We start from the raw sequence: 27389 nt of genomic DNA, 5'->3' as shown, positions 1-27389 counted from the left end.
ATAGATGAATTAAACGAAATAAAGTTAGGAGTTTTGTTCCCGTGATGTATTTGAACATATTGGAACAATTAAAGTTTGATTTTGAAAGGATTTATATAAGATGTTGAATTTTACTAGTAACTAGTAAACTGGCTATGTAAAAAGTAGAAATTAATAATTGATAAGTTTAGTATATAAGTCGGAATTAATCATAAGGAGTGAGGTTTTGATAATTAAAAGATAAGATATATGACGTTTGATAAAAAATTGTTGTTAGTAAAATAAATGGAGTGTGAATTCTGAATAATTCGATACCTTCATATTGATTAGTGAAGTCTATTTATACAGACTCTATCAACTAACTATGAGTGATATTTGCTAAATACATGTGGTAAACTGATTCCCTAAAGACTAGGACTTTATGTGACTGACTTTGTGACTTACAGTACAATTACAATTACATATAACTTTGTACGTCCATATAACTTGTGGGACATGTTACAATAATAGAAGCTATAATATATGTTACTAATACACCCCCTCAGTCGGAGCGGGAGGAGGTCGTACGCTTAGACTGGTACGAAATTCTTCAAAGAGGAGTCTTGGAAGTCCTTTAGTAAAGATGTCGGCTATTTGAAACCGAGTAGGTATATGGAGTACTCGGACAAGACCACGAGCCACTTTTTCCCTAACAAAGTGGATATCCATTTCGATATGCTTTGTTCGTTGATGTTGTATGGGGTTCCCGGACATATACATTGCACTAACATTATCGCAAAACACTATAGTGGCTTTAGAGATTGGAACGTGCAGTTCTAGAAGGAGATTTCTGACCCAACACGACTCGGATACCACATTTGCAACACCCCGATATTCAGCTTCAGAACTGGATCTCGAGACGGTTGGTTGACGTTTCGATGACCAAGATATCAAATTATTCCCTAGAAACACACAATATCCCGATGTAGATCTTCTTGTGTCGGGGCAACCACCCCAGTCGGCATCCGTATAAGAAACTAGGGAGTTTGTAGGCAACTTTGTAAGTTGTAACCCGAATGAACTTGTGCCCTGTATGTACCTGACAATGCGTTTTAAGGCGTTCATGTGACATTTGTGACGACCCGGAAATTTCCAACCAAATTAAAACTTAATCTTTATATGTTCCAACACAATAAGCAAAGCCTGTAATGTTGAGTCTCGAAATGTTTGAACTATTTATATAGATTCATTTAACCTGTGACTATTTTCGACGATTCACGAACAATTGTGTATAAATAAATATGTAAATATATATACATGTATAAAAATAAAGAGTGCATATTAAATTGTATTAATAAAATACAAAATAATCATTTGAATTGAAAATGTAAAATAATGTACAAGATAATTATGATTAAAATTTATTTATGATTTAAACGAATTCTTATTTTTATTTATTATCATTTTTATGATATTATTTAGTTATTTTATTAGAATTATTATTAATATTATTAGGGTATTTACTATTAATATTTATTAAAAATAAAAATAGGGAATCCCATTATGTTAGAAGTAACTATCAATTTTTTTTCTTTTTCTTCACATGAAAATAATTTACGTACTTCATGTCTCCAGTTTGTTACAAGTCTACTTCACAAATAAATTGGAAATCAATTTAACTGTTAAATCATGTACCTAATCACTCTATATAAGTTACAAACTGCAATTTGAGTTGAAAACAAAGAAAACCCAGAAAATAAGCTCGACACTCTGTACATTCATCTTTTTCACCATATTTTGATTTAGAACACATTTTCAAAATGTAATAATGCAGTCATGTTGGGAATCGTCTATCTAAACTATCTGTAAGTTTTCAATCCTCAATTCTTTCTATTAATTTCTAATTTGAGAGTCAAAGTTTTGGTTTTCAAAGTCAACTAAGTGTTCTTGAATCAAATTCGAGTTTATTTTGATATCTCCAGTTAATTTGATGATCCATAAAGATTATAGGAATGATTTACAACACAATTCATGTTGTAATCATAACCTATAACACTCTTAATCTAAAAATCAATTTTTGAGTTCTTGAGTTCTTCACAGTGATATACACTAACGTGAATTCGAAACAAATTTCAAAAACTAAAAATGTAGAGTTGTTAGGAATCATTTACTTAAACTTCCTGCAAAATCTCAAGTTCCAATTCTTGATAACGAATTCGAATTTGCGAGTCAAAGTTAAATTGTCAAAAGTCAACTGTTTTGTTCTTGGAGAAATTAGAGCTTGTTTTGATGTTTTAAGTTCAATTGACGATTTCAATAGTTTTTAGGAATGATTTGAAACATGTTTCATGTTGTAAAGATTGTCCAAAACGAACTCAAAATTGAAAACAAATTTTTTTTTCTTGGCTACCAGCAAGCAGTAGGATTTTTTTTTTCTTCTCATTTTTTTTATATCATGAACACATTTTTATTTTTTGTTTCATGTTTGTTTAGAAGTCCTAAAACCATTTTGATGATTGACTATTAAGAATGAAGTTGTTTGATTGTTTAGATTTTGGTGAAGAAGATGAAGTGGGTTGAAACATGTAATAGATAAGTATTTGAGTTTGTATTATAAATCAGAAAAATTGAAATGGAGGAATGGTTAAGGGTGTTGATGAGTGAACGAGAGGTCTCGGGTTCGAGCCCGGCTTGGTGCAATTTTTTTAAAACTGACTCCTAAGGTAGTTTTATACTTTTAAAAATTATTATTATTATTAATATTATTATTATTATCCTTAGGTATTTCTACAATTATTAATTTTACAAAACAAAAGATATATATGTAAATATATTATTACATAAAATATACTAATATTACATAAAATTATGTTTCAACTAATATTATTGATATAACATTAATTAAATATCAAATAAGTATCATAATATATTATAAGAATAATTAATACATAACAAATATATAAACTTAATTGATTTATACTATAATGTGTTAATACTTGATATAGGTTCGTGAATCCGAGGCCAACCCTGCATTGTTCAATGTCGTCATATGTATTTTTACTACAAAATACAGTATTGTGAGTTTCATTTACCTTTTTACCCTTTATATTTTTGGGCTGAGAATACATGCGCAACTTTTATAACTGTTTTACGAAATAGACACAAGTAATCGAAATTACGTTCTATGGTTGAATGATCGAAACTGAATATGCCCCTTTTTATTAAGTCTGGTAATCTAAGAATTAGGGAACAGACACCCTAATTGACGCGAACTCTAAAGATAGATCTATCGGGCCCAACAAGCCCCATCCAAAGTACCGGATGCTTTAGTACTTCGAAATTTATATCATGTCCGAAGGAGGATCCCGGAATGATGGGGATATTCTTATATGCATATTGTGAATGTCGGTTACCAGGTGTTCAATCCATATGAATGATATTTTTGTCTCTATGCATGAGACGTATGATTATGAGAAATGGAAGTATGAAATCTTGTGGTCTATTAAAATTATGAAATGATTCTTTATGATAAACTAATGAACTCACCAACCTTTTGGTTGACACTTTAAAGCATGTTTATTCTCAGGTACGAAAGAAATCTTCCGCTGTGCATTTGCTCATATTAGAGATATTACTTGGAATCATTCATGACATATTTCAAAAGATGTTGCATTCGAGTCATTGAGTTCATCAAGATTATTATTAAGTCAATTATATTTGGATATATTATGAAATGCTTTACATGCCTGTCAACTGTCGATGTAACGAAAGTTTGTCTTTTAAAAACGAATGCAATGTTTGTAAAATTTATCATATAGAGGTCAATTACCTCGCGATGTAATCAACTGTTGTGAATCGTTTGTAATCGATATAGACTTCGTCCGGATGGATTAGGACGGGTCTCTACAGTTGGTATCAGAGCGGTGGTCTTAGCGAACCAGGTCTTGCATTAGCGTGCCTAACTGATAGTCGTTAGGATGCATTAGTGAGTCTGGACTTCGACCGTGTCTGCATGTCAAAAGTTTTGCTTATCATTTTTATCGGAAAACATCTGCTTATCATCCTTAGGAAATTACCTACTCATTATTCTTAGTCTAGACACATTTTACTGCATTGACTGCATGAATAGTGTATAGACAAAATTCATATCTTAGCGTATCTGACAATTCATATCTTAGTGTATCTGTTACTGTAGACCTTGCCTGATATCTCTCGTAAATTTCTCCTTAATTTAAGAGATCCTGGTACTATATATATCTATGCAAATTATGCATTGAGAATACCATCTAACTATCAATTGATGCCACTAAACTCTTCATACCAAAAATCTTTCCTGAGATCGTTTAAGATGGCCTCTACGAATCGACCAAGTTCCTCTGACTCCGAAGACAGCGTGACAGGAGCACACCAACCAATCAACTACCGAGATTACTGGAGAAAATGGGGATGGGTTCACGACATACTCACCCTATGGAGAAAGGAAGAAGGTACTCCATATCATGAATCAAATCTACCACCTAACCTTGGAGTAATTGACCCGCTCACCGGCGAACCCGTTCGCAATACCGTTTATACCCTATTTGCAAGAATTTTTCGTCTTGAAACTACCATTAATGCAACTAGAGAAGATATCCGACCTCTACCTCACATTGATAAACAACTCGGGTTAGTAGAAGAAGTTAGAGAACTCCGAGCTCGAGTATTAACTTTAGAGAGCACGGTATACAATTTGCAATCATCAACAGTATCACCAACACCAGTAACATCACCAGCCTTAGCACCAATGGCACCAGTACCACCAACAACCCAAGTTTCAACAATCCATGCCTCAACATCTCATTCTGTACCTCGAGTATAATTATCGTTCCACAAATCATTCTACATCATTTATCTTCGTTCGACATGACGATTATGTAAACTCTAATGTTTTAGAGATTATGTATCATAGTTCTAATCGTAAATCTGATGAGTTTAATATCACATTGACTCATTAAATCCATAATTACATCTGAAGAAAATATATATGTAAATATATTTTCATAAAGATTGTGATTAAAAATTCTTTCGTACAAACTGTTAATGGTAAAAATATTTTAACGGGTAGGTAATACCCGAGAAATATTTAAGATTTCACATTAATAAGTTAAATTGTATAGTCTTCGAATCTGATTCAACGGTCGATTACCATCCTACCTACATCTATCGATATACGAATCCGTTCACCATAGAATAACCATTTTCATTCAAATTCAATTTCATATTTGGATTTTTACTTACCAGAATCCAACAAGTGGCATAATGAAGAAATAATGGACACAATAAAAATTGATTAGAAACAGACTAATTAACAATATGGAATTTTGTTAAGAAACCATGCTAACTGTTCCAGCTAACTGTTCCTAGCTAACTGATTACATTCTATTTATCGCATTTTATTTATTGCAATTTAATTATCGCAATTTACATTCCCGCAATTTTATTTATTGTCATCTAATTTCTGTTATTTACTTTACGCACTTTAGTTATCGTTATTTAATTCTTGTTATTTATTTTACGCACTTTAAATATCGGGACACGTATACAAGGTTTTGACATATCATATCGATGCATCTATATATATTATTTGGAATCACCATAGACACTCTATATGCAGTAATGATCGAGTTCTCTATACAGGGTTGAGGTTGATTCTATAATAATATATATACTTTGAGTTGTGATCGAGTCTGAGACATGTACACGGGTCCCGATACGTATTAATTAATTCGGATATTATATATTAAGCTATATATGTATTATCGGACTGTTAATTGTGGACTATCAAATATGGACTGTCGACATTGGATAATTAAAATGAATTAAAATATTGATTATAACATATGAAACTAAACATATTTTCAAGTTTGCCACTTGATCTCATCTTAAACCTCATCTGTATCTTGACGATTACAATCTGCGTTCAAACCTTTCATGATTCTTGAAAACACCTCAATCGATAGGATGAATCAACCGCACTTAAGGAAAGGTTTATGCATATAGTTATGCACCTGAGAAACTCTCGGCAACTGAGTAAAAGTTTAACACGTAGCCGCATCAGATCCTTTTGCATTTATTAGCAAAAATAACTTTGCGATCCCTTTTCAAAGTAGCCAATTTTGTCACAGCTCCAGCAAGTCAACTTCGACTTTTCATTCGAAGTAGCCTTACTATAATCCTGATATATACAATTACCCTTTTTATAACGAAGAATTCTTTTATATTCCACCATATTACCAGAAGACGTACCAGCAGCCTCGTTGTTTTTTTTTTGGCTTAAATCTCTCTGACAAATCATTATATTTATTCATTGAAACCCTATCATATACTCATCCGCATCTTGTAACGAGAACTGCCATACCAATTACCGGGAATCAGCAAATTTGTATTTTGAGTCTCGCAACGTTTCCACATCAACAGTTATATGTATCCATATAACATTTATCTCTTAGAACTATGATCTTCCATTCTGAAATTCAGAAAAGCATCCAGTCTGTGAATTAATGCTCTAAATTTTGAAAAGTTGAATGAAGCAACAAAAACTATGGATGATTTTAACAGTCAAAAGTTTGATAAAAAAAAAGATACGTTGGAGAAGCTCAAAAGGAAGTTTGGTACTGAAAAACGAATTGAGCAAACCATGAAGGAGACTCTGAGCAAATCACAAGGACTAAACTTGTACATAAAGAACCCTGATGATTCTGTTTCTGATGAAGTCTTTAGTGAATATCTTGCTCCTTATTTATTCTAAATCCTTGCGAAAGGATTTTCTTCATCAACATTCGATCTCAGAAATTCTGAAAATATCATCATAAATATCTTTGATATTTCCGAGAATATTTTCATAACAATTCTTATCTGAAATCATTAATCTCTTCGTGCTATCAGTGTTACATCATATAGAAACTGTTAGTTTCTATATTCTGTAAACTTTCGAGCTTGAAATATGAATGTTATTGAAGTAATGTTGGGAACTGATGCATGAGTTAGTATAATATAATGACACTTGATCAACGTGATTATATTACAGTAAGTCATGCTGAGTTTCTAATGGAACGTGATGATTCACAGATCATAACGTCATCATGTGCCATGTTACACGACTCTTACATTCTACCCAATCTCCAAGTATATCAAGAACATATATTCTTAATAGTTCTATCTTTTCAGATATTCTAGTAATTTGAAAAATCAAGATCGTGCCATTACGATTTCCTTCTAGAACATTAACTATGTTCATTTCAAAATCCATATCTACGAATTCCGGACCATTATTCGCTTGACTTGAAGTCGGGAAGAGGAGACGAAAGTATGGAACTCTTGAATATAAAGAAAATATAAAGCTCGACAACAACACATAAATTACAAACCGTGCATATCAATACGTATTGCCACGTAAAGGCACGGAAAAATTAAAAACACTATAACCCCAAGATAATAGTAGAAGTAAATATAATCCTCCGGTGGTAGATGAAAGAGAAGAATGACAGATATGAAAGTTAAGAGTATATCAAGGATCAGAACTGGATGGAGCATATTAATGAATGCTTTAAAAATATGAATCAGGGGAGAAAGAATGGAAGGTGTGAGCTGTGAAAATAAGGAAACGAAGGGAGTGGATTTATAGTAAAATATCCGACAGAGCAATCGAAACAGATTATTGCATTTAATCAAAGAAGATCTGATTTCCTATATCGCCGAAGAACCAAATCTTATTACGAAGATTTTCTTTAAATCCCATGAATTCCGGAAATCAATCATAACTACGTCATCAGTTCCCTTTCTTGCGATAGCTTCGATTATACTCTTCGCGTAATCAAATTTTTTTTTACCTGTAATACTCACTGATGATAAAACTCTAATTTCTAGCTCGGATACGTCATGAAAATATACTTATTGTCAGCCATGACCATTCCACTCAAATTTCGGGACGAAATTTCTTTAACGGGTAGGTACTGTGACGACCCGGAAATTTCCAACCAAATTAAAACTTAATCTTTATATGTTCCAACACAATAAGCAAAGCCTGTAATGTTGAGTCTCGAAATGTTTGAACTATTTATATAGATTCATTTAACCTGTGACTATTTTCGACGATTCACGAACAATTGTGTATAAATAAATATGTAAATATATATACATGTATAAATATAAGAGTGCATATTAAATTGTATTAATAAAATACAAAATAATCATTTGAATTGAAAATGTAAAATAATGTACAAGATAATTAAGATTAAAATTTATTTATGATTTAAACGAATTCTTATTTTTATTTATTATCATTTTTATGATATTATTTAGTTATTTTATTAGAATTATTATTAATATTATTAGGGTATTTACTATTAATATTTATTAAAAATAAAAATAGGGAATCCCATTATGTTAGAAGTAACTATCAATTTTTTTTCTTTTTCTTCACATGAAAATAATTTACGTACTTCATGTCTCCAGTTTGTTACAAGTCTACTTCACAAATCAATTGGAAATCAATTTAACTGTTAAATCATGTACCTAATCACTCTATATAAGTTACAAACTGCAATTTGAGTTGAAAACAAAGAAAACCCAGAAAATAAGCTCGACACTCTGTACATTCATCTTTTTCACCATATTTTGATTTAGAATAAATTTTCAAAATGTAATAATGCAGTCATGTTGGGAATCGTCTATCTAAACTATCTGTAAGTTTTCAATCCTCAATTCTTTCTATTAATTTCTAATTTGAGAGTCAAAGTTTTGGTTTTCAAAGTCAACTAAGTGTTCTTGAATCAAATTCGAGTTTATTTTGATATCTCCAGTTAATTTGATGATCCATAAAGATTATAGGAATGATTTACAACACAATTCATGTTGTAATCATAACCTATAACACTCTTAATCTAAAAATCAATTTTTGAGTTCTTGAGTTCTTCACAGTGATATACACTAACGTGAATTCGAAACAAATTTCAAAAACTAAAAATGCAGAGTTGTTAGGAATCATTTACTTAAACTTCCTGCAAAATCTCAAGTTCCAATTCTTGATAACGAATTCGAATTTGCGAGTCAAAGTTAAATTGTCAAAAGTCAACTGTTTTGTTCTTGGAGAAATTAGAGCTTGTTTTGATGTTTTAAGTTCAATTGACGATTTCAATAGTTTTTAGGAATGATTTGAAACATGTTTCATGTTGTAAAGATTGTCCAAAACGAACTCAAAATTGAAAACAAATTTTTTTTTTCTTGGCTACCAGCAAGCAGTAGGATTTTTTTTTTCTTCTCATTTTTTTTATATCATGAACACATTTTTATTTTTTGTTTCATGTTTGTTTAGAAGTCCTAAAACCATTTTGATGATTGACTATTAAGAATGAAGTTGTTTGATTGTTTAGATTTTGGTGAAGAAGATGAAGTGGGTTGAAACATGTAATAGATAAGTATTTGGGTTTGTATTATAAATCAGAAAAACTGAAATGGAGGAATGGTTAAGGGTGTTGATGAGTGAACGAGAGGTCTCGGGTTCGAGCCCGGCTTGGTGCAATTTTTTTAAATCTGACTCCTAAGGTAGTTTTATACTTTTAAAAATTATTATTATTATTAATATTATTATTATTATCCTTAGGTATTTCTACAATTATTAATTTTACAAAACAAAAGATATATATGTAAATATATTATTACATAAAATATACTAATATTACATAAAATTATGTTTCAACTAATATTATTGATATAACATTAATTAAATATCAAATAAGTATCATAATATATTATAAGAATAATTAATACATAACAAATATATAAACTTAATTGATTTATACTATAATGTGTTAATACTTGATATAGGTTCGTGAATCCGAGGCCAACCCTGCATTGTTCAATGTCGTCATATGTATTTTTACTACAAAATACAGTATTGTGAGTTTCATTTACCTTTTTACCCTTTATATTTTTGGGCTGAGAATACATGCGCAACTTTTATAACTGTTTTACGAAATAGACACAAGTAATCGAAATTACGTTCTATGGTTGAATGATCGAAACTGAATATGCCCCTTTTTATTAAGTCTGGTAATCTAAGAATTAGGGAACAGACACCCTAATTGACGCGAACTCTAAAGATAGATCTATCGGGCCCAACAAGCCCCATCCAAAGTACCGGATGCTTTAGTACTTCGAAATTTATATCATGTCCGAAGGAGGATCCCGGAATGATGGGGATATTCTTATATGCATATTGTGAATGTCGGTTACCAGGTGTTCAATCCATATGAATGATATTTTTGTCTCTATGCATGAGACGTATGATTATGAGAAATGGAAGTATGAAATCTTGTGGTCTATTAAAATTATGAAATGATTCTTTATGATAAACTAATGAACTCACCAACCTTTTGGTTGACACTTTAAAGCATGTTTATTCTCAGGTACGAAAGAAATCTTCCGCTGTGCATTTGCTCATATTAGAGATATTACTTGGAATCATTCATGACATATTTCAAAAGATGTTGCATTCGAGTCATTGAGTTCATCAAGATTATTATTAAGTCAATTATATTTGGATATATTATGAAATGCTTTACATGCCTGTCAACTGTCGATGTAACGAAAGTTTGTATTTTAAAAACGAATGCAATGTTTGTAAAATTTATCATATAGAGGTCAATTACCTCGCGATGTAATCAACTGTTGTGAATCGTTTGTAATCGATATGGACTTCGTCCGGATGGATTAGGACGGGTCTCTACAACATTCTTTAGGATCATGCATATGAAGGCATATTTGTTGTACGGCGTAAGAGATGTCGGGTCTAGTGAATGTGAGGTATTGTAATGCCCCTGCTAAACTTCTATATAAGTGTGGTTTTGCGTAAGGTGGAGCAGACCCATTACCTAATTTGCTATTCGTATCGACTGGAGTTCGAACTGGGTTACAATCAACTAGATCAGCACGTTGTATAATCTCGTTTGCATAGGCCTGTTAACTTAAAAAGAGTCCCTGCGAATTGTGAGTCACCTGTATGCCCAAAAAATAATTAAGTTTGCCTAGATCTTTCATGGCAAATTCCTTTGCCAAAAGTTCCATTAGCCGTTGTCGTACCTGTTCGGATGAGGTGACCATAATAATGTCGTCTACGTATAATAAAATATAGGATGTGTCTTTGTGATGCCCCGTACAAAACCATCATGTACGAATCATCAACAACAGGATCATTACAAGGTTAAGTACTACATGTTGTAATAAAAGAAGTTGCATTCACGATAAAAGATGACGTCATAACCGACGTCAATTGTTTTACACCAACAGTATGCTTCTACGAATAGCAAGCATGAATAAATGTATGTGACCCTTAGGTCATTACAAAACATAGTTCAAAAGTATTAAAGTTTGAATGCAGTTAAACAGTTCATGCGGTGATAACACTAGAGCAGCGGGTGTCTACGGCAAGACTAGCACGACAGCGGAAGCAAAACCTTAAGCACCTGAGAAAAACATGCTTAAAAATGTCAACACAAAGGTTGGTGAGCTATAGTTTAAGTATAACATTAATGTAAAGTAGGCCACGAGATTTCAGTGCTACAAAGAGCGTTTCAAAATAATATGATAAAGTATATGTTAACCGTGGGCACTTGGTAACTAACTTAACGTTTATACCCCCTGAAAGTACACTTGGAAAGTGCGTATGTTTACGAAGTATTAAACACTCGTTAAATGCTAGCGCTACTAGCCCGAGTGGGGATGTCAAACCCTATGGATCCATATCTAAGATTCGCGTTCACGGTCCAAAAACCAATGATTAAACGTTACCGAGCTAAAGGGAATGTTTATGCCGTTGTATAACCCACACATATATAAGTTTAAGTACTCGTTCCTAGTATGTAAAACATAAAATCCGCATGTATTCTCAGTTCCCAAAATAATTTAAAGTAAAAAGGGAATGCTATAACTCACAATGATAAAGTAGCGGTAAAGTATGACTCGGAAGGTAAGCAAGTAATGAAGGTTGTCCAAACGGGTCCTCAACCTAAGTCAAATAGTACTAAGTCAGTAAATCGTCTCAATAGGTTTAAAAGTATGTAAATAAGGTCTTAAAGGTCATCATCATTCATCATCAAACATAAGGCGTAAAGTAAGTTTCGTTTATGAAAGTAGTTTAAAACAAAGGCTGATTTCAGTCAGTCACCACGGCCTCTACCCTTACTGAAACAAGGTGAGACCAGTGGACATGGCTCCGTATATGATTCCTTTAAGTGTGGTAAAATTTACAGAAGCAAACTCGTCTTAGTTTGACCGTGGCGACGGTCTAAGTGCGAGTAGGTCAGAAATTTCTGCATAACGTTAAAGGACATAGTGACGATCGGAGGGCCATAAATCCTAAACCGTAACTCGGATTAAGACGAGTCCTATATGAAAAGTTATCTACTCGAACAGATATATTTGAAAATCAAGGTTACAGCAGCCCAGGTTTATTTGTCTGTTACAGAAACAGCAGAACAGTAGGCTGTAAACAGAAACAGAAAGATAAGTGGGTTCCGGTGGGTTTTGGTGCTTGATGTTCATCATGGTTCTCATCCTTGATGCATATAGCTTCAAGTGTACAACTCTTTGATGTGTTTACATCATCTTTACCATGGTTTGACCATCATAACCCAAGTGCAAGTCTAAGACATGAAGCACAACTCACTTAAGTGTTGCAAGTGTTTTGATGAACCAAAGTTATATCAAAGTCTTAGATTTAACACATACATGAAATATAAAAGTAATACTAACTAAGTTTTGACAATTATGACATAAGTGTGAGTCTAAGACATGTAGATCAACTCACTTAAGAGTTGTATGAAGTTGATGAACCAAAGTTACATCACGGTCTTAGATCTAACACTTACATGAACTTTGAAAGTAAAAACAAGTTACAAACTTGAAGTAAACTTATGAAATCAAGATCTTAAGTAGTAGAACATAGTTCTTAGTTATATCTTGAAGATCCAAGACTCAAAAGCCTAGATCAAGCATAAGTGTACAAAGTTATAGTTAAAGAAAGCTTATTTATGTGTTCTTGAACTTTCAAGTTAACTTTTAGTTCAAGATTAATGAGATCAAGACTAACTTGTAGTACTTGACCATTTAACTAACAAACATGAAATTAAAGTGCATGATATAAAGAGATAAACTAAGTAAATAAGTAAAAGGTTCATGGTTGTTCATACTTTTAAAGATTCAACCAAAGTTTAATCTTTAAGTAAAGTAAACTTTAAGTTTACTTCAAGAACTACAAGTATGTCTTCACAACACATGAACTTAAGTCTTTGAAACTTTAAAAGTAGAACATAAACTATTAAGTTTATGTTCTTGAGTGTTCTTGTAAATACAAGATAAATGAAGAATCAAACTAGTAAGTTTGATCTTGTAACTTGTAAGTACTAATTAATCAAAAAACAAGTAAGTAAATAAAAACCAAAGATAAGTAACAACAACAAAAGAATGATGATGATATGTGTATGTGTGGTTCGGTTTTTACAAGAAGAAAGGAAGAGAAAAAGTATCATGTAACTTACAATATTTGAGAGCAAAAGAGAGAAAGAGATGAGAGAAAAGTTGAGAGGATTTTGCAAGTAAAGTGTGTGAAAATGAATGATGAATACAAGTGAATGAAGTAAGTAAAAAAAATGATTTGAACTCCCCCTTGAATAACCAAAACCCACGGTTTAGCAAGGAGAATGGGGGGGGAGGAGTTTGTCTAATAGATCATGCATGGTAAAGCTTAAAAAGATGGATATTAGAGTTGATTTCATGGGGATAAGGTGATAACTAGATTCTAATTGCACTAACCAAACTAGTTACACCATAATGGATCACTTACATGAAGTAATGGGCTAGTCAAGTCCATTAAAGAAGTAGGGTGGGCTTCTAAGCCCAATATCATGAGTCCATTTACATTAATCAAGTCCAAGTTCCATTAATTAACAAATAAGTCCGATTAAAGCCCAAGTAACTAACTAATAACCATAGTTAATTAAAATGATTAATAAAACTAATCATGAATGTAAATAATATCTAAAAATATTATTCGTGTAAGTTTCGTGTGTCACAAAGACCTTTCGGGCAATTAAAGTCAAGTTCGGGCAATCATGGCAACATGTAAATGTAATAACATACATTCGTTTTATCACACGTATTAAGTAACATCACCATCAGCCCGTAGTATGATATTGTCCGCTTTGGACACAAGCCGATCACCGACGAGCTACCCGCGCACGAGTACAACCCCGGATCGCACTTCTACCTCACGGATTTGCTTCTCGGGTAAACACCCTCAAAACGCGTCATCACAGAGTGCGCAGCACAACTGGTATGATACTGTCCGCTCTGGGCCACAGGCCGATCACCGACAGGCCAACTTGCCCCGGATCGCACCTACCCGCACGGCTTTAAACGCGTCTTACCAGAAGAGGTATCCACACCCTTATAAGGAGTGCTTTGTTTTCCTCTCCCACCGATGTGGGACGAGTCTGTTACAACTCTCCCCCCCTTCGGGACACTGCGTCCCCGCAGTGCACATCGATGCGGGCCCCAGCTCTGATACCATAAGTAACATCACCATCAGCCCATAGTATGATATTGTCCGCTTTGGACACAAGCCGATCACCGACGAGCTACCCGCGCACGAGTACAACCCCGGATCGCACTTCTACCTCACGGATTTGCTTCTCGGGTAAACACCCTCAAAACGCGTCATCACAGAGTGCGCAGCACAACTGGTATGATACTATCCGCTCTGGGCCACAGGCCGATCACCGACAGGCCAACTTGCCCCGGATCGCACCTACCCGCACGGCTTTAAACGCGTCTTACCAGAAGAGGTATCCACACCCTTATAAGGAGTGCTTTGTTTTCCTCTCCCACCGATGTGGGACGAGTCTGTTACATATTAATAATAATAATTATTAATAAATAAACGTTGGAAATTCCAGGGTTGTTACATTACCCACCTGTTAAAGAAAATTTCGTCCCGAAATTTAAGCTGAGGTAGATGGAGGAGTAGGGAAAAGGTGAGGATACTTCCGCATCATTTGATCCTCTCACTCCCAGGTAAACTCAGGTCCTCATTTGGCATTCCATCATACTCGGACGATCGGAATCTTGTTGCATTTCAAAGTTTTGATCTCACGATCCATAATTTCAACAGGTTCTTCCACAAAGTGGAGTTTGTCGTCAATCGTAACTTTCTCAAGTGGTATGATAAGTTCAGGTGCGGCAAGACACTTCTTCAAGTTTGACACGTGGAAGGTAGGATGAACTGAGCTCAATTGTGCTGGTAGATCCAAACGGTATTCAACGGGTCCAACACGTTCCAAGATTTCAAAAGGACCAATGTATCGTGGGTTTAACTTTCCACGTTTTCCAAAACGAATCACACCTTTCCAAGGTGCCACCTTCAACATAAAACGATCACCAACGTTGAATTCAAAGTCCTTACGTTTAAGATCGGCATAACTCTTTTGACGATTGCGGGCAGTCTTAAGTCTAGCTTGAATCTGAGCAATCTTCTCCGTGGTTTCATGGACTACCTCGGGTCCGGTGATTTGCTTTTGGCCTACTTCGGCCCAACAAATAGGAGATCGGCACTTACAGCCATACAATGCTTCAAAAGGCGCGGCATTAATGCTCGAGTGATAACTGTTGTTGTACGAGAATTCGGCTAGTGGCAAATGCCTTTCCCAGGCCTTTCCAAAATCAATGACACATGCACGCAACATGTCTTCCAACGTCTGAATCGTTCGTTCACTTTACCCGTCAGTCTGAGGATGATAAGCAGTACTCATGTCAAGACGAGTTCCCATGGCTTCTTGCAAAGAACGCCAAAATCTAGAGGCAAAACGGGGATCACGATCGGAGATGATCGATAAAGGTACACCGTGTCGTGATACAACCTCCTTAATGTATAATTGAGCAAGTCTTTCCATTGTATCAGTTTCCTTCATCGCTAGGAAGTGTGCAGATTTGGTAAGGCGGTCAACAATAACCCAAATGGTATCGTATCCGCCCACCGTCTTCGGCAGCTTAGTAATGAAATCCATTGTTATCCGTTCCCACTTCCATTGTGGGATTTCTGGTTGTTGAATTAAACCAGAAGGTCTCTGATGCTCGGCTTTAACCTTCGAGCAAGTCAAACACTTACCAACATAAGTCGCAACGTCCTTCTTAAGATTCGGCCACCAATACTGTTCTTTAAGGTCATGGTACATCTTTCCCGCTCTAGGGTGAATCGAATATCTCGACTTGTGTGCTTCATCAAGTATAAGGTTTCGTAGATCTCCATAATAAGGTACCCAAATTCTTCCGGCATAACATCGGAGTCCAGACTCCCTAACCTCGAATCGAGAGACAAGTATGTTCAAATGTTCATGAGATATATTCTCCTCCTTGAGAGCCTCATCTTGGGCTACTCTGATCTGACTGTTGAGGTTCGAATGGATGGTGATGTTCAGAGCCCTAACACGAAGAGGTGTCGTCCTCTCTTTTCTGCCTAAAGCGTCAGCTACAACATTGGCCTTGCCAGGGTGATAACGGAGTTCACAATCGTAGTCGTTGAGCATCTCGATCCATCGACGCTGTCTCATATTTAGTTGCTTCTGATCGAAGATGTGCTGGAGATTCTTGTGATCGGTGATGATAGTACTCTTAGTTCCATACAAATAGTGTCTCCACAATTTAAGTGCAAAGACAACGGCTCCAAGTTCAAGATCATGCGTAGTGTAGTTCCGCTCGTGAATCTTCAATTGGCAGGAGGCATAGGCAATAACCTTTGATCGTTGCATCAGTACACAACCAAAACCACTCCTCGATGCATCACAATAAACAACAAAGTCGTCACTGCCCTCAGGAAGCGATAGGATAGGTGCGGTGGTTAACTTCTTCTTCAAAGTTTGAAATGTTGATTCGTGTGCGGTTTCCCAAATGAACTTCTTACGCTTGTGAGTCAGTGCGGTCAAAGGACGCGCAATCAGAGAAAATCCTTCAATGAACCTTCGGTAGTAACCGGCGAGACCTAGGAATTGGCGAATGTGGGTCGGAGTAGTGGGAGTCTCCCACTTGCTGATAGCTTCAATCTTGGCAGGATCAACTTTGATACCCTGGTCGCTCACAACATGACCCAGAAATTGAACTTCCTTCAACCAAAATTCACACTTGGAGAATTTGGCGTAGAGTTGCTCTTGTCTCAAGAGTTCAAGTACTAGTTGGAGGTGTTGCTCATGCTCTTCTTTGCTCTTACAGTAGATGAGGATATCATCTATGAAGACGATAACAAACTTATCCAAGTACTGCTTGCAGACACGATTCATGAGGTCCATGAACACGGCAGGTGCATTTGTCAAACCGAATGGCATCACGAGAAACTTATAATGACCATAACGGGTCCTGAATGCATTTTTCATCACATCACTTTCTTTCACCCTCAACTGGTGATAACCGGATCGTAAATCGATCTTTGAGTAAATGCTCAATCCTTGTAGTTGATCAAAAAGATCATCAATTCATGGAAGAGGATACCGATTCTTGATTGTCAATTTGTTGAGTTCACGGTAGTCGATACATATACAGAAGGATCCATCCTTCTTCTTCACAAACAACACAGGTGCGCCCCAAGGTGAGAAACTTGGTTGGATAAATCCACGGTCTAACAGCTCTTGTAGTTGACTATGTAATTCTTGCATCTCGAAAGGTGCGAGTCTATAAGGTGCGCGAGCTACAGGTGCAGCTCCTGGTACCAAATCAATTTGAAACTCTACTGCTCTCGGCGGCGGTAATCCAGGCAATTCTTCAGGGAAGACATCAGAATATTCGTTCACAATTCGAACGTCGTTCACACTCTTCACCTCGGTTTCTACCGTTTTCACATGCGCTAGGACAGCAATACGTCCCTTCTTCATAATCTTTTGCGCTTTCACGCAACTAATGAGGTTCAACTTCGAGGTACATCTCTCTCCATAGATAACCAGTGGTTCGCCATCTCCTTGTGGTATGCGAAGTGCTTTATCTCCACAGATAATATCGGCCTTTATCTTGCTCAACCAATCCATACCGACGATCACGTCAAAACTTCCCAGTTTGATAGGTATCAAATCAATTTCAAAATCTGCACCAGCTATGTTGATAATAGCTCCACGACTAATATGGTCAACCTTTTCAAGTTTTCCATTGGCGACCTCGACAAGCATACTCTCTTTTAACGGGAATAATGACCAATTAATCTTATCGCAAAAATGTCTACATACATAACTTCTATCCGCACCAGTATCAAACAAGACAGAAGCTAAAAGATTGTTGATTTTGAATATACCTGTCACCAAGTCGGGGTTTTCTCGTGCGTCCCTTGCATTAACATTGAAAGCTCTAGCGCGGGGTGGTCCGCTGTCTTTTCGCTTGTTTGGGCACGCATTTCTGAAATGGCCCGTCTGTCCGCATTCGTAACACTTCCTTGGTCCTGTGGGGTTCGGCTTCCCATTCAAAGTGGTGACCTTGCAGTCTTTTCCAACATGCCCAGACCGTTGGCACTTCTCACAAACAACATTGTAATACCCAGTGTGGTGTTTGTAACACCTCTTGAATTGTGGTAAGGTTCCTTTGTAGTTCAGGTTTGAGTTGGTGTTGTTGTTGGGGTTGGGGTCTCCATCGTTGTTGTTTCCTCTGAAACCCTCATGTCGTTTCGCTGGGTTTTGATCATAGTTCCTTCCCATGTTGTTGTTGTTGTGGTTATCCCATTTGCGCTTCTCACTAGTACCCGCTTCAGTCTTAGTTTTCTCCGGTTCATCGATGGTTATTTGATTCATCAAAGTATGCGCCATGCGCATCGCTTCAGGAACATTCGGTGGTTTGAACGAGGTGACGTTACCCTTGATGGACTTAGGAAGTCCCCAAAAGTATCTCTCCATACGCTTGAATTCTGGGGTGACCATTGTCAGACACATCAGGGCTAGTTCCAAAAATCTCCTGTTGTAACCATCAAGGTCGTTCCCAACGGCCTTTAACTGCATGAATTCCATTTCCATCTTTTGTATTTCGGTTCTCGGACAATACTCATCAATCATAGCCGCTTTGAATTCCTCCCATGGCATAGCATACGCCTCATCGATACCTTTCGCTTGAGCTAACGTGTTCCACCACGTTAGTACGCCGTCAGATAGCGTGCAAGATGCAAACTTGGTCTTATTGTCCTCCAAACAGTTGCTAACTCGGAATACTGATTCAAGTTTCTCGAACCATCTGGTGAGACCAACCGGTCCCTCAGTGCCGCTGAAGTTATGTGGTTTACAGCTCTGGAATTCCTTGTAAGTAAACCCATTTCAAACGGGTTGAATAACCGGTGGGGGTGGCGGTGGCAGTGGAGCTTGGGGTTGCATTTCTGCAATGGCTGCGGCTACACGTTCTTGGATCATTTCTTCAATTTGAGCAGCAGTAGGTGTGGATCGACCGTTAGCCATGGTGTTCTATACAAACATTTTGACTCAAGTCAAAATCCAGCATTCAATATATAATAATATAGTATATAACAACCAACATGTAAACATCACAACACATGTTAATTAAGTAACGCAAGTTGATACAAGTACCGCAAAACACCATACAGTAACGCAAATAGAACACTTGTGCAAAAAGTAACATCACAAAGTTTCCATTCATTAATAATAAGTTTCATACATCATGATAGATTCGTACAATACATAAGTGAAATATGAAACTACAACTAGATTACATCATGAAATCTAATACAAAAGGTCCTACGGTGAAGGTGGGTGTAGAATGTCTAAAACCTGAGCCAACTGCTCCTCGAGCTCAGTAACCCGAGCTCGGAGGATTCCCACCTCCCTTGTCAATTCCTCGACAGTGGGAGCTGGTGGGACGGGCGGTGCTGGTGGTGCAGGTGGGGCCGGTGGAGCGGATGGTGCAGACCGTACGAAACGGGGTGCAGATGTCCCGGCTCCAGAAATAGTCAGTACGTAACGGGGAACCTTACGTATTTGTGGGTCGGCAGGGTACGGCATAAGCTGTTTACGGGCAGTAACCCTCCGACGCCGACCAAAAGCGTCAGTGAAAGCATGACCTCCATTCACCCCTGGAATGACGGTGCCATCAGGATGGTACTGCTTCTTCGGCGGGGTGGAGGGTGCCTGTATAGGTACGTCATCAAGGTTCTCTTCGTCGGAGTCACTGGAGTCATCTGTAGAGGAGTCATCGGATGAAGGATCATCAGAATCATGTGGTGGTGACACGGGTGGCTGAACTGGTCGTCCATGAGCGGCCATCATTTGTCTGTATCTGAATGGCGGAATCGGCACTAAACGTCCATTAGGAGCGCGTCGGCACGGCATGCGCATATGGTTACGGAATGGCCCTTCCCCGAACTCCGCGGGAATCACAACACCACTGATGCGGGGCTGTGGCTCCGAGGATCCGGGAGCAGACGGAGCTGGAATCTCCGTAGGGTCCACGCGTCCGTCAATAGTAGCCACTGGTGCAGGCGGCTGGCTGCTAGTCCCGGAAGATGAAGCGCCGGGGTCACTTGTGCGTATCGGGATCGGTGGATCGGCAACGGTGGTAGGTGGGGTAGCTGAAGAGTCTAAACTGCCCAAAACGATAGCAGGTGGAACATCTGACATCTGAACAAGGAAAAATAAATTTTGCATGTCAGTAAGTCATAAAGCAAGCAAGTATTAGGCCAACAGTTTAAATCATGTATAACGGTAAATAGCATGGCAATAATAACGAATCGTACAGAAGTAGCATGCAATCGAAAGCAAGTGATATAGTACAGTATTGAAATCATGTAGTAGCATACGGCATATAGCAGTAAAAGTAAGCAGCAGCATGCAGTAAGTTCAGCGGAAACAAGTAAACTAGCAAGTTGTAGATTAGTCCTATTAGTGAATCCTACTCGGGTCGGTCTTAGACTCACTAATGCAACCTAATTCCCTACAACCAATGCTTTGATACCAAATGTGATGCCCCGTACAAAACCATCGTGTACGAATCATCAACAACAGGATCATTACAAGGTTAAGTACTACATGCTGTAATAAAAGAAGTTGCATTCACGATAAAAGATGACGTCATAACCGACGTCAATTGTTTTACACCAACAGTATGCTTCTACGAATAGCAAGCATGAATAAATGTATGTGACCCTTAGGTCGTTACAAAACATAGTTCAAAAGTATTAAAGTTTGAATGCAGTTAAACAGTTCATGCGGTGATAACACTAGAGCAGCGGGTGTCTACGGCAAGACTAGCACGACAGCGGAATCAAAACCTTAAGCACCTGAGAAAAACATGCTTAAAAACGTCAACACAAAGGTTGGTGAGCTATAGTTTAAGTATAACAGTAATGTAAGGTAGGCCACGAGATTTCAGTGCTACAAAGAGCGTTTCAAAATAGTATGATAAAGTATATGTTAACTGTGGGCACTTGGTAACTAACTTAACGTTTATACCCCCTGATAGTACACTTGGCAAGTGCATATGTTTACGAAGTATTAAACACTTGTTAAATGCTAGCGCTACTAGCTTGAGTGGGTATGTCAAACCCTATGGATCCATATCTAAGATTCGCGTTCACGGTTCAAAAACCAATGATTAAACGTTACCGAGCTAAAGGGAATGTTTATGCCGTTGTATAACCCACACATATATAAGTTTAAGTACTCGTGTCTAGTATGTAAAACATAAAATCCACATGTATTCTTAGTTCCCAAAATAAGTTAAAGTAAAAAGGGAATGCTATAACTCACAATGATAAAGTAGCGGTAAAGTGTGACTCGGAAGGTAAGCAAGTAATGAAGGTTGTCCAAACGGGTCCTCAACCTAAGTCAAATAGTACTAAGTAAGTAAATCGTCTCAATAGGTTTAAAAGTATGTAAATAAGGTCTTAAAGGTCATCATCATTCATCATCAAACATAAGGCGTAAAGTAAGTTTCGTTTATGAAAGTAGTTTAAAACAAAGGCTGACTTCAGTCAGTCACCACGGCCTCTACCCTTACTGAAACAAGGTGAGACCAGTGGCCATGGCTCCGTATATGAGTCCTTTAAGTGTGGTAAAATTTACAGAGCAAACTCGTCTTCGTTTGACCGTGGCGACGGTCTAAGTGCGAGTAGGTCAGAAATTTCTGCACAACGTTAAAGGACATAGTGACGATCGGAGGGCCATAAATCCTAAACCGTAACTCGGATTAAGACGAGTCCTATATGAAAAGTTATCTAATCGAACAGATATATTTGAAAATCAAGGTTACAGCAGCCCAGGTTTACTTTTCTGTTACAGAAACAGCAGAACAGTAGGCTGTAAACAGAAACAGAAAGATAAGTGGGTTCCGGTGGGTTTTGGTGCTTGATGTTCATCATGGTTCTCATCCTTGATGCATATAGCTTCAAGTGTACAACTCTTTGATGTTTTTACATCATATTTACCATGGTTTGACCATCGTAACCCAAGTGCAAGTCTAAGACATGAAGCACAACTCACTTAAGTGTTGCAAGTGTTTTGATGAACTAAAGTTACATCAAAGTCTTAGATTTAACACATACATGAAATATAAAAGTAATACTAACTAAGTTTTGACAATTATGACACAAGTGTGAGTCTAATACATGTAGATCAACTCACTTAAGAGTTGTATGAAGTTGATGAACCAAAGTTACATCACGGTCTTAGATCTAACACTTACATGAACTTTGAAAGTAAAAACAAGTTACAAACTTGAAGTAAACTTATGAAATCAAGATCTTAAGTAGTAGAACATAGTTCTTAGTTAGATCTTGAAGATCCAAGACTCAAAAGCCTAGATCAAGCATAAGTGTACAAAGTTATAGTTAAAGAAAGCTTATTTATGTGTTCTTAAACTTTCAAGTTAACTTTTAGTTCAAGATTAATGAGATCAAGACTAACTTGTAGTACTTGACCATTTAACTAACAAACATGAAATTAAAGTGCATGATATAAAGAGATAAACTAAGTAAATAAGTAAAAGGTTCATGGTTGTTCATACTTTTAATGATTCAACCAAAGTTTGATCTTTAAGTAAAGTAAACTTTAAGTTTACTTCAAGAACTACAAGTATGTCTTCACAACACATGAACTTAAGTCTTTGAAACTTTAAAAGTAGAACATAAACTAGTAAGTTTATGTTCTTGAGTGTTCTTGTAAATACAAGATAAATGAAGAATCAAACTAGTAAGTTTGATCTTGTAACTTGTAAGTAATAATTAATCAAAGAACAAGTAAGTAAATAATAACCAAAGATAAGTAACAACAACAAAAGAATGATGATGATATGTGTATGTGTGGTTCGGTTTTTACAAGAAGAAAGGAAGAGAAAAAGTATCATGTAACTTACAATATTTGAGAGCAAAAGAGAGAAAGAGATGAAAGAAAAGTTGAGAGGATTTTGCAAGTAAAGTGTGTGAAAATGAATGATGAATACAAGTGAATGAAGTAAGTAAAAAATAATAATTTGAACTCCCCCTTGAATAACCAAAACCGACGGTTTAGCAAGGAGAATGGGGGAGGAGTTTGTCTAATAGATCATGCATGGTAAAGCTTAAAAAGATGGATATTAGAGTTGATTTCATGGGGATAAGGTGATAACTAGATTCTAATTGCACTAACCAAACTAGTTACACCATAATGGATCACTTACATGAAGTAATGGGCTAGTCAATTCCATTAAAGAAGTAGGGTGGGCTTCTAAGCCCAATATCATGAGTCCATTTACATTAATCAAGTCCAAGTTCCATTAATTAACAAATAAGTCCGATTAAAGCCCAAGTAACTAACTAATAACCATAGTTAATTAAAATGATTAATAAAACTAATCATGAATGTAAATAATATCTAAAAATATTATTCGTGTAAGTTTCGTGTGTCACAAAGACGTTTCGGGCAATTAAAGTCAAGTTCGGGCAATCATGGCAACATGTAAATGTAATAACATACATTCGTTTTATCACACGTATTAATAATAATAATTATTAATAAATAAACATTGGAAATTCCAGGGTCGTTACAGTCTTCGTGGTGTTTATAGATAAACAACGAGTTGTCGGCTTGACTGTGAATAAAACCTAGTGTAGAAACAAGTGTAGCAAACCTTTGATACCAAGCATGTGGTGCTTGTTTTAAACCGTACAATGATCGTTTTAGTAAGCATACATGATTTGGTTTAGACATATCTCGAAACCCGTAGGGTTGATGCATATAAATGGTTTCGTTAAGGTTGTCATGTAAAAAGGCGTTTTTTACATCTAGTTGGTTAATTGCCCAAGATTGTGATAAAGCAAGTGATAGAATGATTCTAATTGTGGACGGTTTGACTACCGGACTAAACGTGTCATTGCAGTCAATGCCAATGGTTTGAGTCCGCCCGTCCCCTACAAGACGAGCTTTATATTGCTCTAGAGACCCGTCTGACTTTAGCTTGTGTTTATAAATCCACATGCTACGTATGACTTTCATGTCATCAGTTTTTGGAACTAAAACCCAAGTATTATTTTCCATGAGTGCTTGATATTCGTCGGTCATGGCATGAGACCAATTTGGGTCCGATAAGGCTTGTTTAGGTGTAAGAGGTATAGGTGAGATAGAGGTAGAAACGGACAAGTTAAATGGATTTTTTGGCTTACTGATTCCAGTCATACTTCTTGTTATGATAGTGCGTGGTTGAGAGACAGTAGGTTGAGAATTAGAAGTAATTGTTGTGGGTTGTGTGGAAGATACAGTAGGTTGAGAGTTAGAATTAATTGTTGTTTGTTGAGTGGAAGATACAGTGGGTGATGTTCTAGTAGATGATGTGTTTGTAGGTGGAATAACACTAGCAGAATTGGTATTATTACATGGCATGACTAGAGGACTTTGGTTGGTGGGAGAAGATGGTGGGCTATTTGATGAAGGTGATGGACTAAGATTAGTATTGGACTGAGAGATTGGAGACCCATCAATTGAGGGAGTTGGGCTGAAGGAGTGTGGTGAAGTAAAGAGAGGATGAGTGTGATCAGTGAAGGATTGATAATGGTGACTATTTGTTGTCGAATGTGTAGAAAACGAGAATTTATTTTCGTCGAAGATAACGTGTCTTGAGATTATAATTTTTTTAGTGTTGATATCATAACATTTATAACCCCGATGGTTCGGTGGATAACCCAGAAATACACATGGAGTAGACCTTGGTTGTAGTTTGTGTATGGATGTCGTCGGGAGTAAAGGATAGCATAGACAACCAAAAACTCTTAAGTGAGAATAATCGGAGTTGCGAGAGTATAGAATTTGAGTAGGAGATTGGTAATTTAGGAGTCGAGTAGGGAGTATATTTAATATGTATGTAGCCATTTGGAGAGCGTGGTGCCAAAAAGAGGGAGGAAGAGATGCGTGTGAGAGAATTGATCGAATTATTTTGTGTTCCGATTTTCCGTTTTGGGAAGAAGTATATGGACAAGAAAAGCGAAAATCCATTCCATTTTGAGTGCAAAATTGTTGAAATGATTTATTTTTGTATTCCGTGCCATTGTCGCATTGAAAAGTTTGATAGTTCTAGTGAATTGAGTTTGTATATATTTGCTAAAAGCTAAAAAAGTTGGATAAACTTCGGATTTGTGACCAAGGGGAAAAGTCCATAAGAAGTTAGAGTAATTATCAAGTAATAATAGATAGTAGCGATGTCCCGAAGTACTTACGACGGGAGAAGTCCACAAATCACTATGAATAATATCAAACGGTAATAAAGTGTTTGAACGAGAAAGCATAAAAGGTAATTTGATTTGTTTTCCGAAGACACAAGATTGACAAACGGAAGATGAACTAACTTTATTACATTGAATCAAATTTTTATTTCTAAGTGAACGTAAAACATTGTCGCCCGGGTGGCCTAGACGATGATGCCAAACGTCGGAAGAAAAAGCTGCAAAAGTAGAAGGTGAAGACTTGAGTTGACGGAGCAAGGAGTTGGTGATTGGATATAGTTCGCCCGTGCTATCACATCGTAGGATGGGTGTTCCCTTCGGGTATTCCTTCACAGTAAAACCAAAAGGATCAAATTCAAGTGAAATATTATTATCTATTGAAAGACGACGAACAGAGATAAGATTTTTAATTAGTTTTGGAGCATGGAGTACGTTTTGTAGATATATAGGTCGAGTTTTGGTGTGTATAAGGGAGTTACCGAACCCGTTAATGGGGATCCCATTGCCATTTCCAACAATTATCTGTTTATGCGAGCTCAAAGGAAAATAAGTTTTGAGTTTACCTGAACTTGTTGTCATGTGAGAAGTTGCACCGGTGTCCATATACCAGTTTTCGTCCGGTGGATTTAAGGTCATAGTGTGCATGGCACTAGCTAGGTCAGTAGGATAAAAATCTGTAGTATTGTTCGACACATGTGCTGAGTGAGCCTGGGCTGGACGAGGGCCAAGTATTCCTATTTGATTTGGTATGGTATTGGGCCTGGCCCAACTTGATGTTGGATAAGGACAAGGGGGAGGTGAATAGGTGTTAGCCTGCCAATTATAAGGTGGATATCCAGTCCACTGATGAAAACCCGGATACTGATGACGACCTCGTCCTCTACCGTTACCTCGACCTCTACCACGAGTGTTCCCTCTGCCCCGATTATTGAACCCACGTCCACCTGAGTTGTTGCCATAAGGAGATTGACCGATTGGTGGTGTATTTGGAGGTTGATTTGTGGTGGTGACGGCGGTGTTTGCGGATTCAGACGATTGAAGAGTTTGTTTGTGTTTCGGGTTCTTCCAGTATCAATTGGGAACGAGCCTCATAAAACGATGGCAAGGGTTTACTGTGAGCAAGGTTACTGGCCACCGTGTCGAAGTTGTCGTTCAGGCCTGCAATTAATTGTAGCACCATTCGAGAATCGGAAACTTTATCACCAACATTACCCAATTGGTCGGCGAGGCTTTTGATTTCTTGACAGTAGGCGGAGCAGTTTGCAAAGTTATCAAGTTTGATGTTCGTAAACTGTCGATTGAGGTACAGGGCTCGAGAGGTTTTGTTGTCATGAAAGATTCCTTCCAATCTTTCCCAGGTAGATGCTGCAGTGGTGTTGTTTTCAAGGATTGTGTGTAGTAAATCGTTTGATATTGTGCTGTAAATCCACTGTTTGACGATGGCATCAAGACGATTCCAGAGAGGAGAACGATTGTTGGTAGTTTGATCCGAAGAAGTCGTCGAATCATCGGTTGTGGTTGGAGGAATGATGTGATCGAGCACATCATAAGCAGTGCAGTGAATTTTGAATAGTTCAGCCCAAGAATTGTACTGACCATTCTCAATTTCGAGAGTTATGGGGATTAGGTTTTTGATGTTTGAGATTGTGAGAGCCGGATGATATTTGGTGGATTGATCAGCCAT

General features: G+C 36.9%; 1 protein-coding gene across 1 annotated transcript; it reads right to left on the bottom strand.

Moving 5' to 3' along the window:
* Window positions 1-507: 507 nt before the first annotated feature.
* On the bottom strand, window positions 508-27389 carry LOC139875663 (uncharacterized). Its single transcript, XM_071862978.1, has 4 exons — window positions 26883-27389; window positions 25829-26767; window positions 24121-24944; window positions 508-1057 (listed from the first exon to the last, which is right to left on the bottom strand). The coding sequence occupies exons 1-4, from the start codon at window positions 27387-27389 to the stop codon at window positions 508-510; spliced, it is 2820 nt and encodes a 939-aa protein (XP_071719079.1).

This window comes from Rutidosis leptorrhynchoides, chromosome 11, assembly GCF_046630445.1.
Source record: "Rutidosis leptorrhynchoides isolate AG116_Rl617_1_P2 chromosome 11, CSIRO_AGI_Rlap_v1, whole genome shotgun sequence".
Lineage (NCBI taxonomy): Eukaryota > Viridiplantae > Streptophyta > Magnoliopsida > Asterales > Asteraceae > Rutidosis > Rutidosis leptorrhynchoides.
Note: the sequence above shows the minus strand (reverse complement) of the source record. Positions and strands in the feature narration are given on the sequence as shown.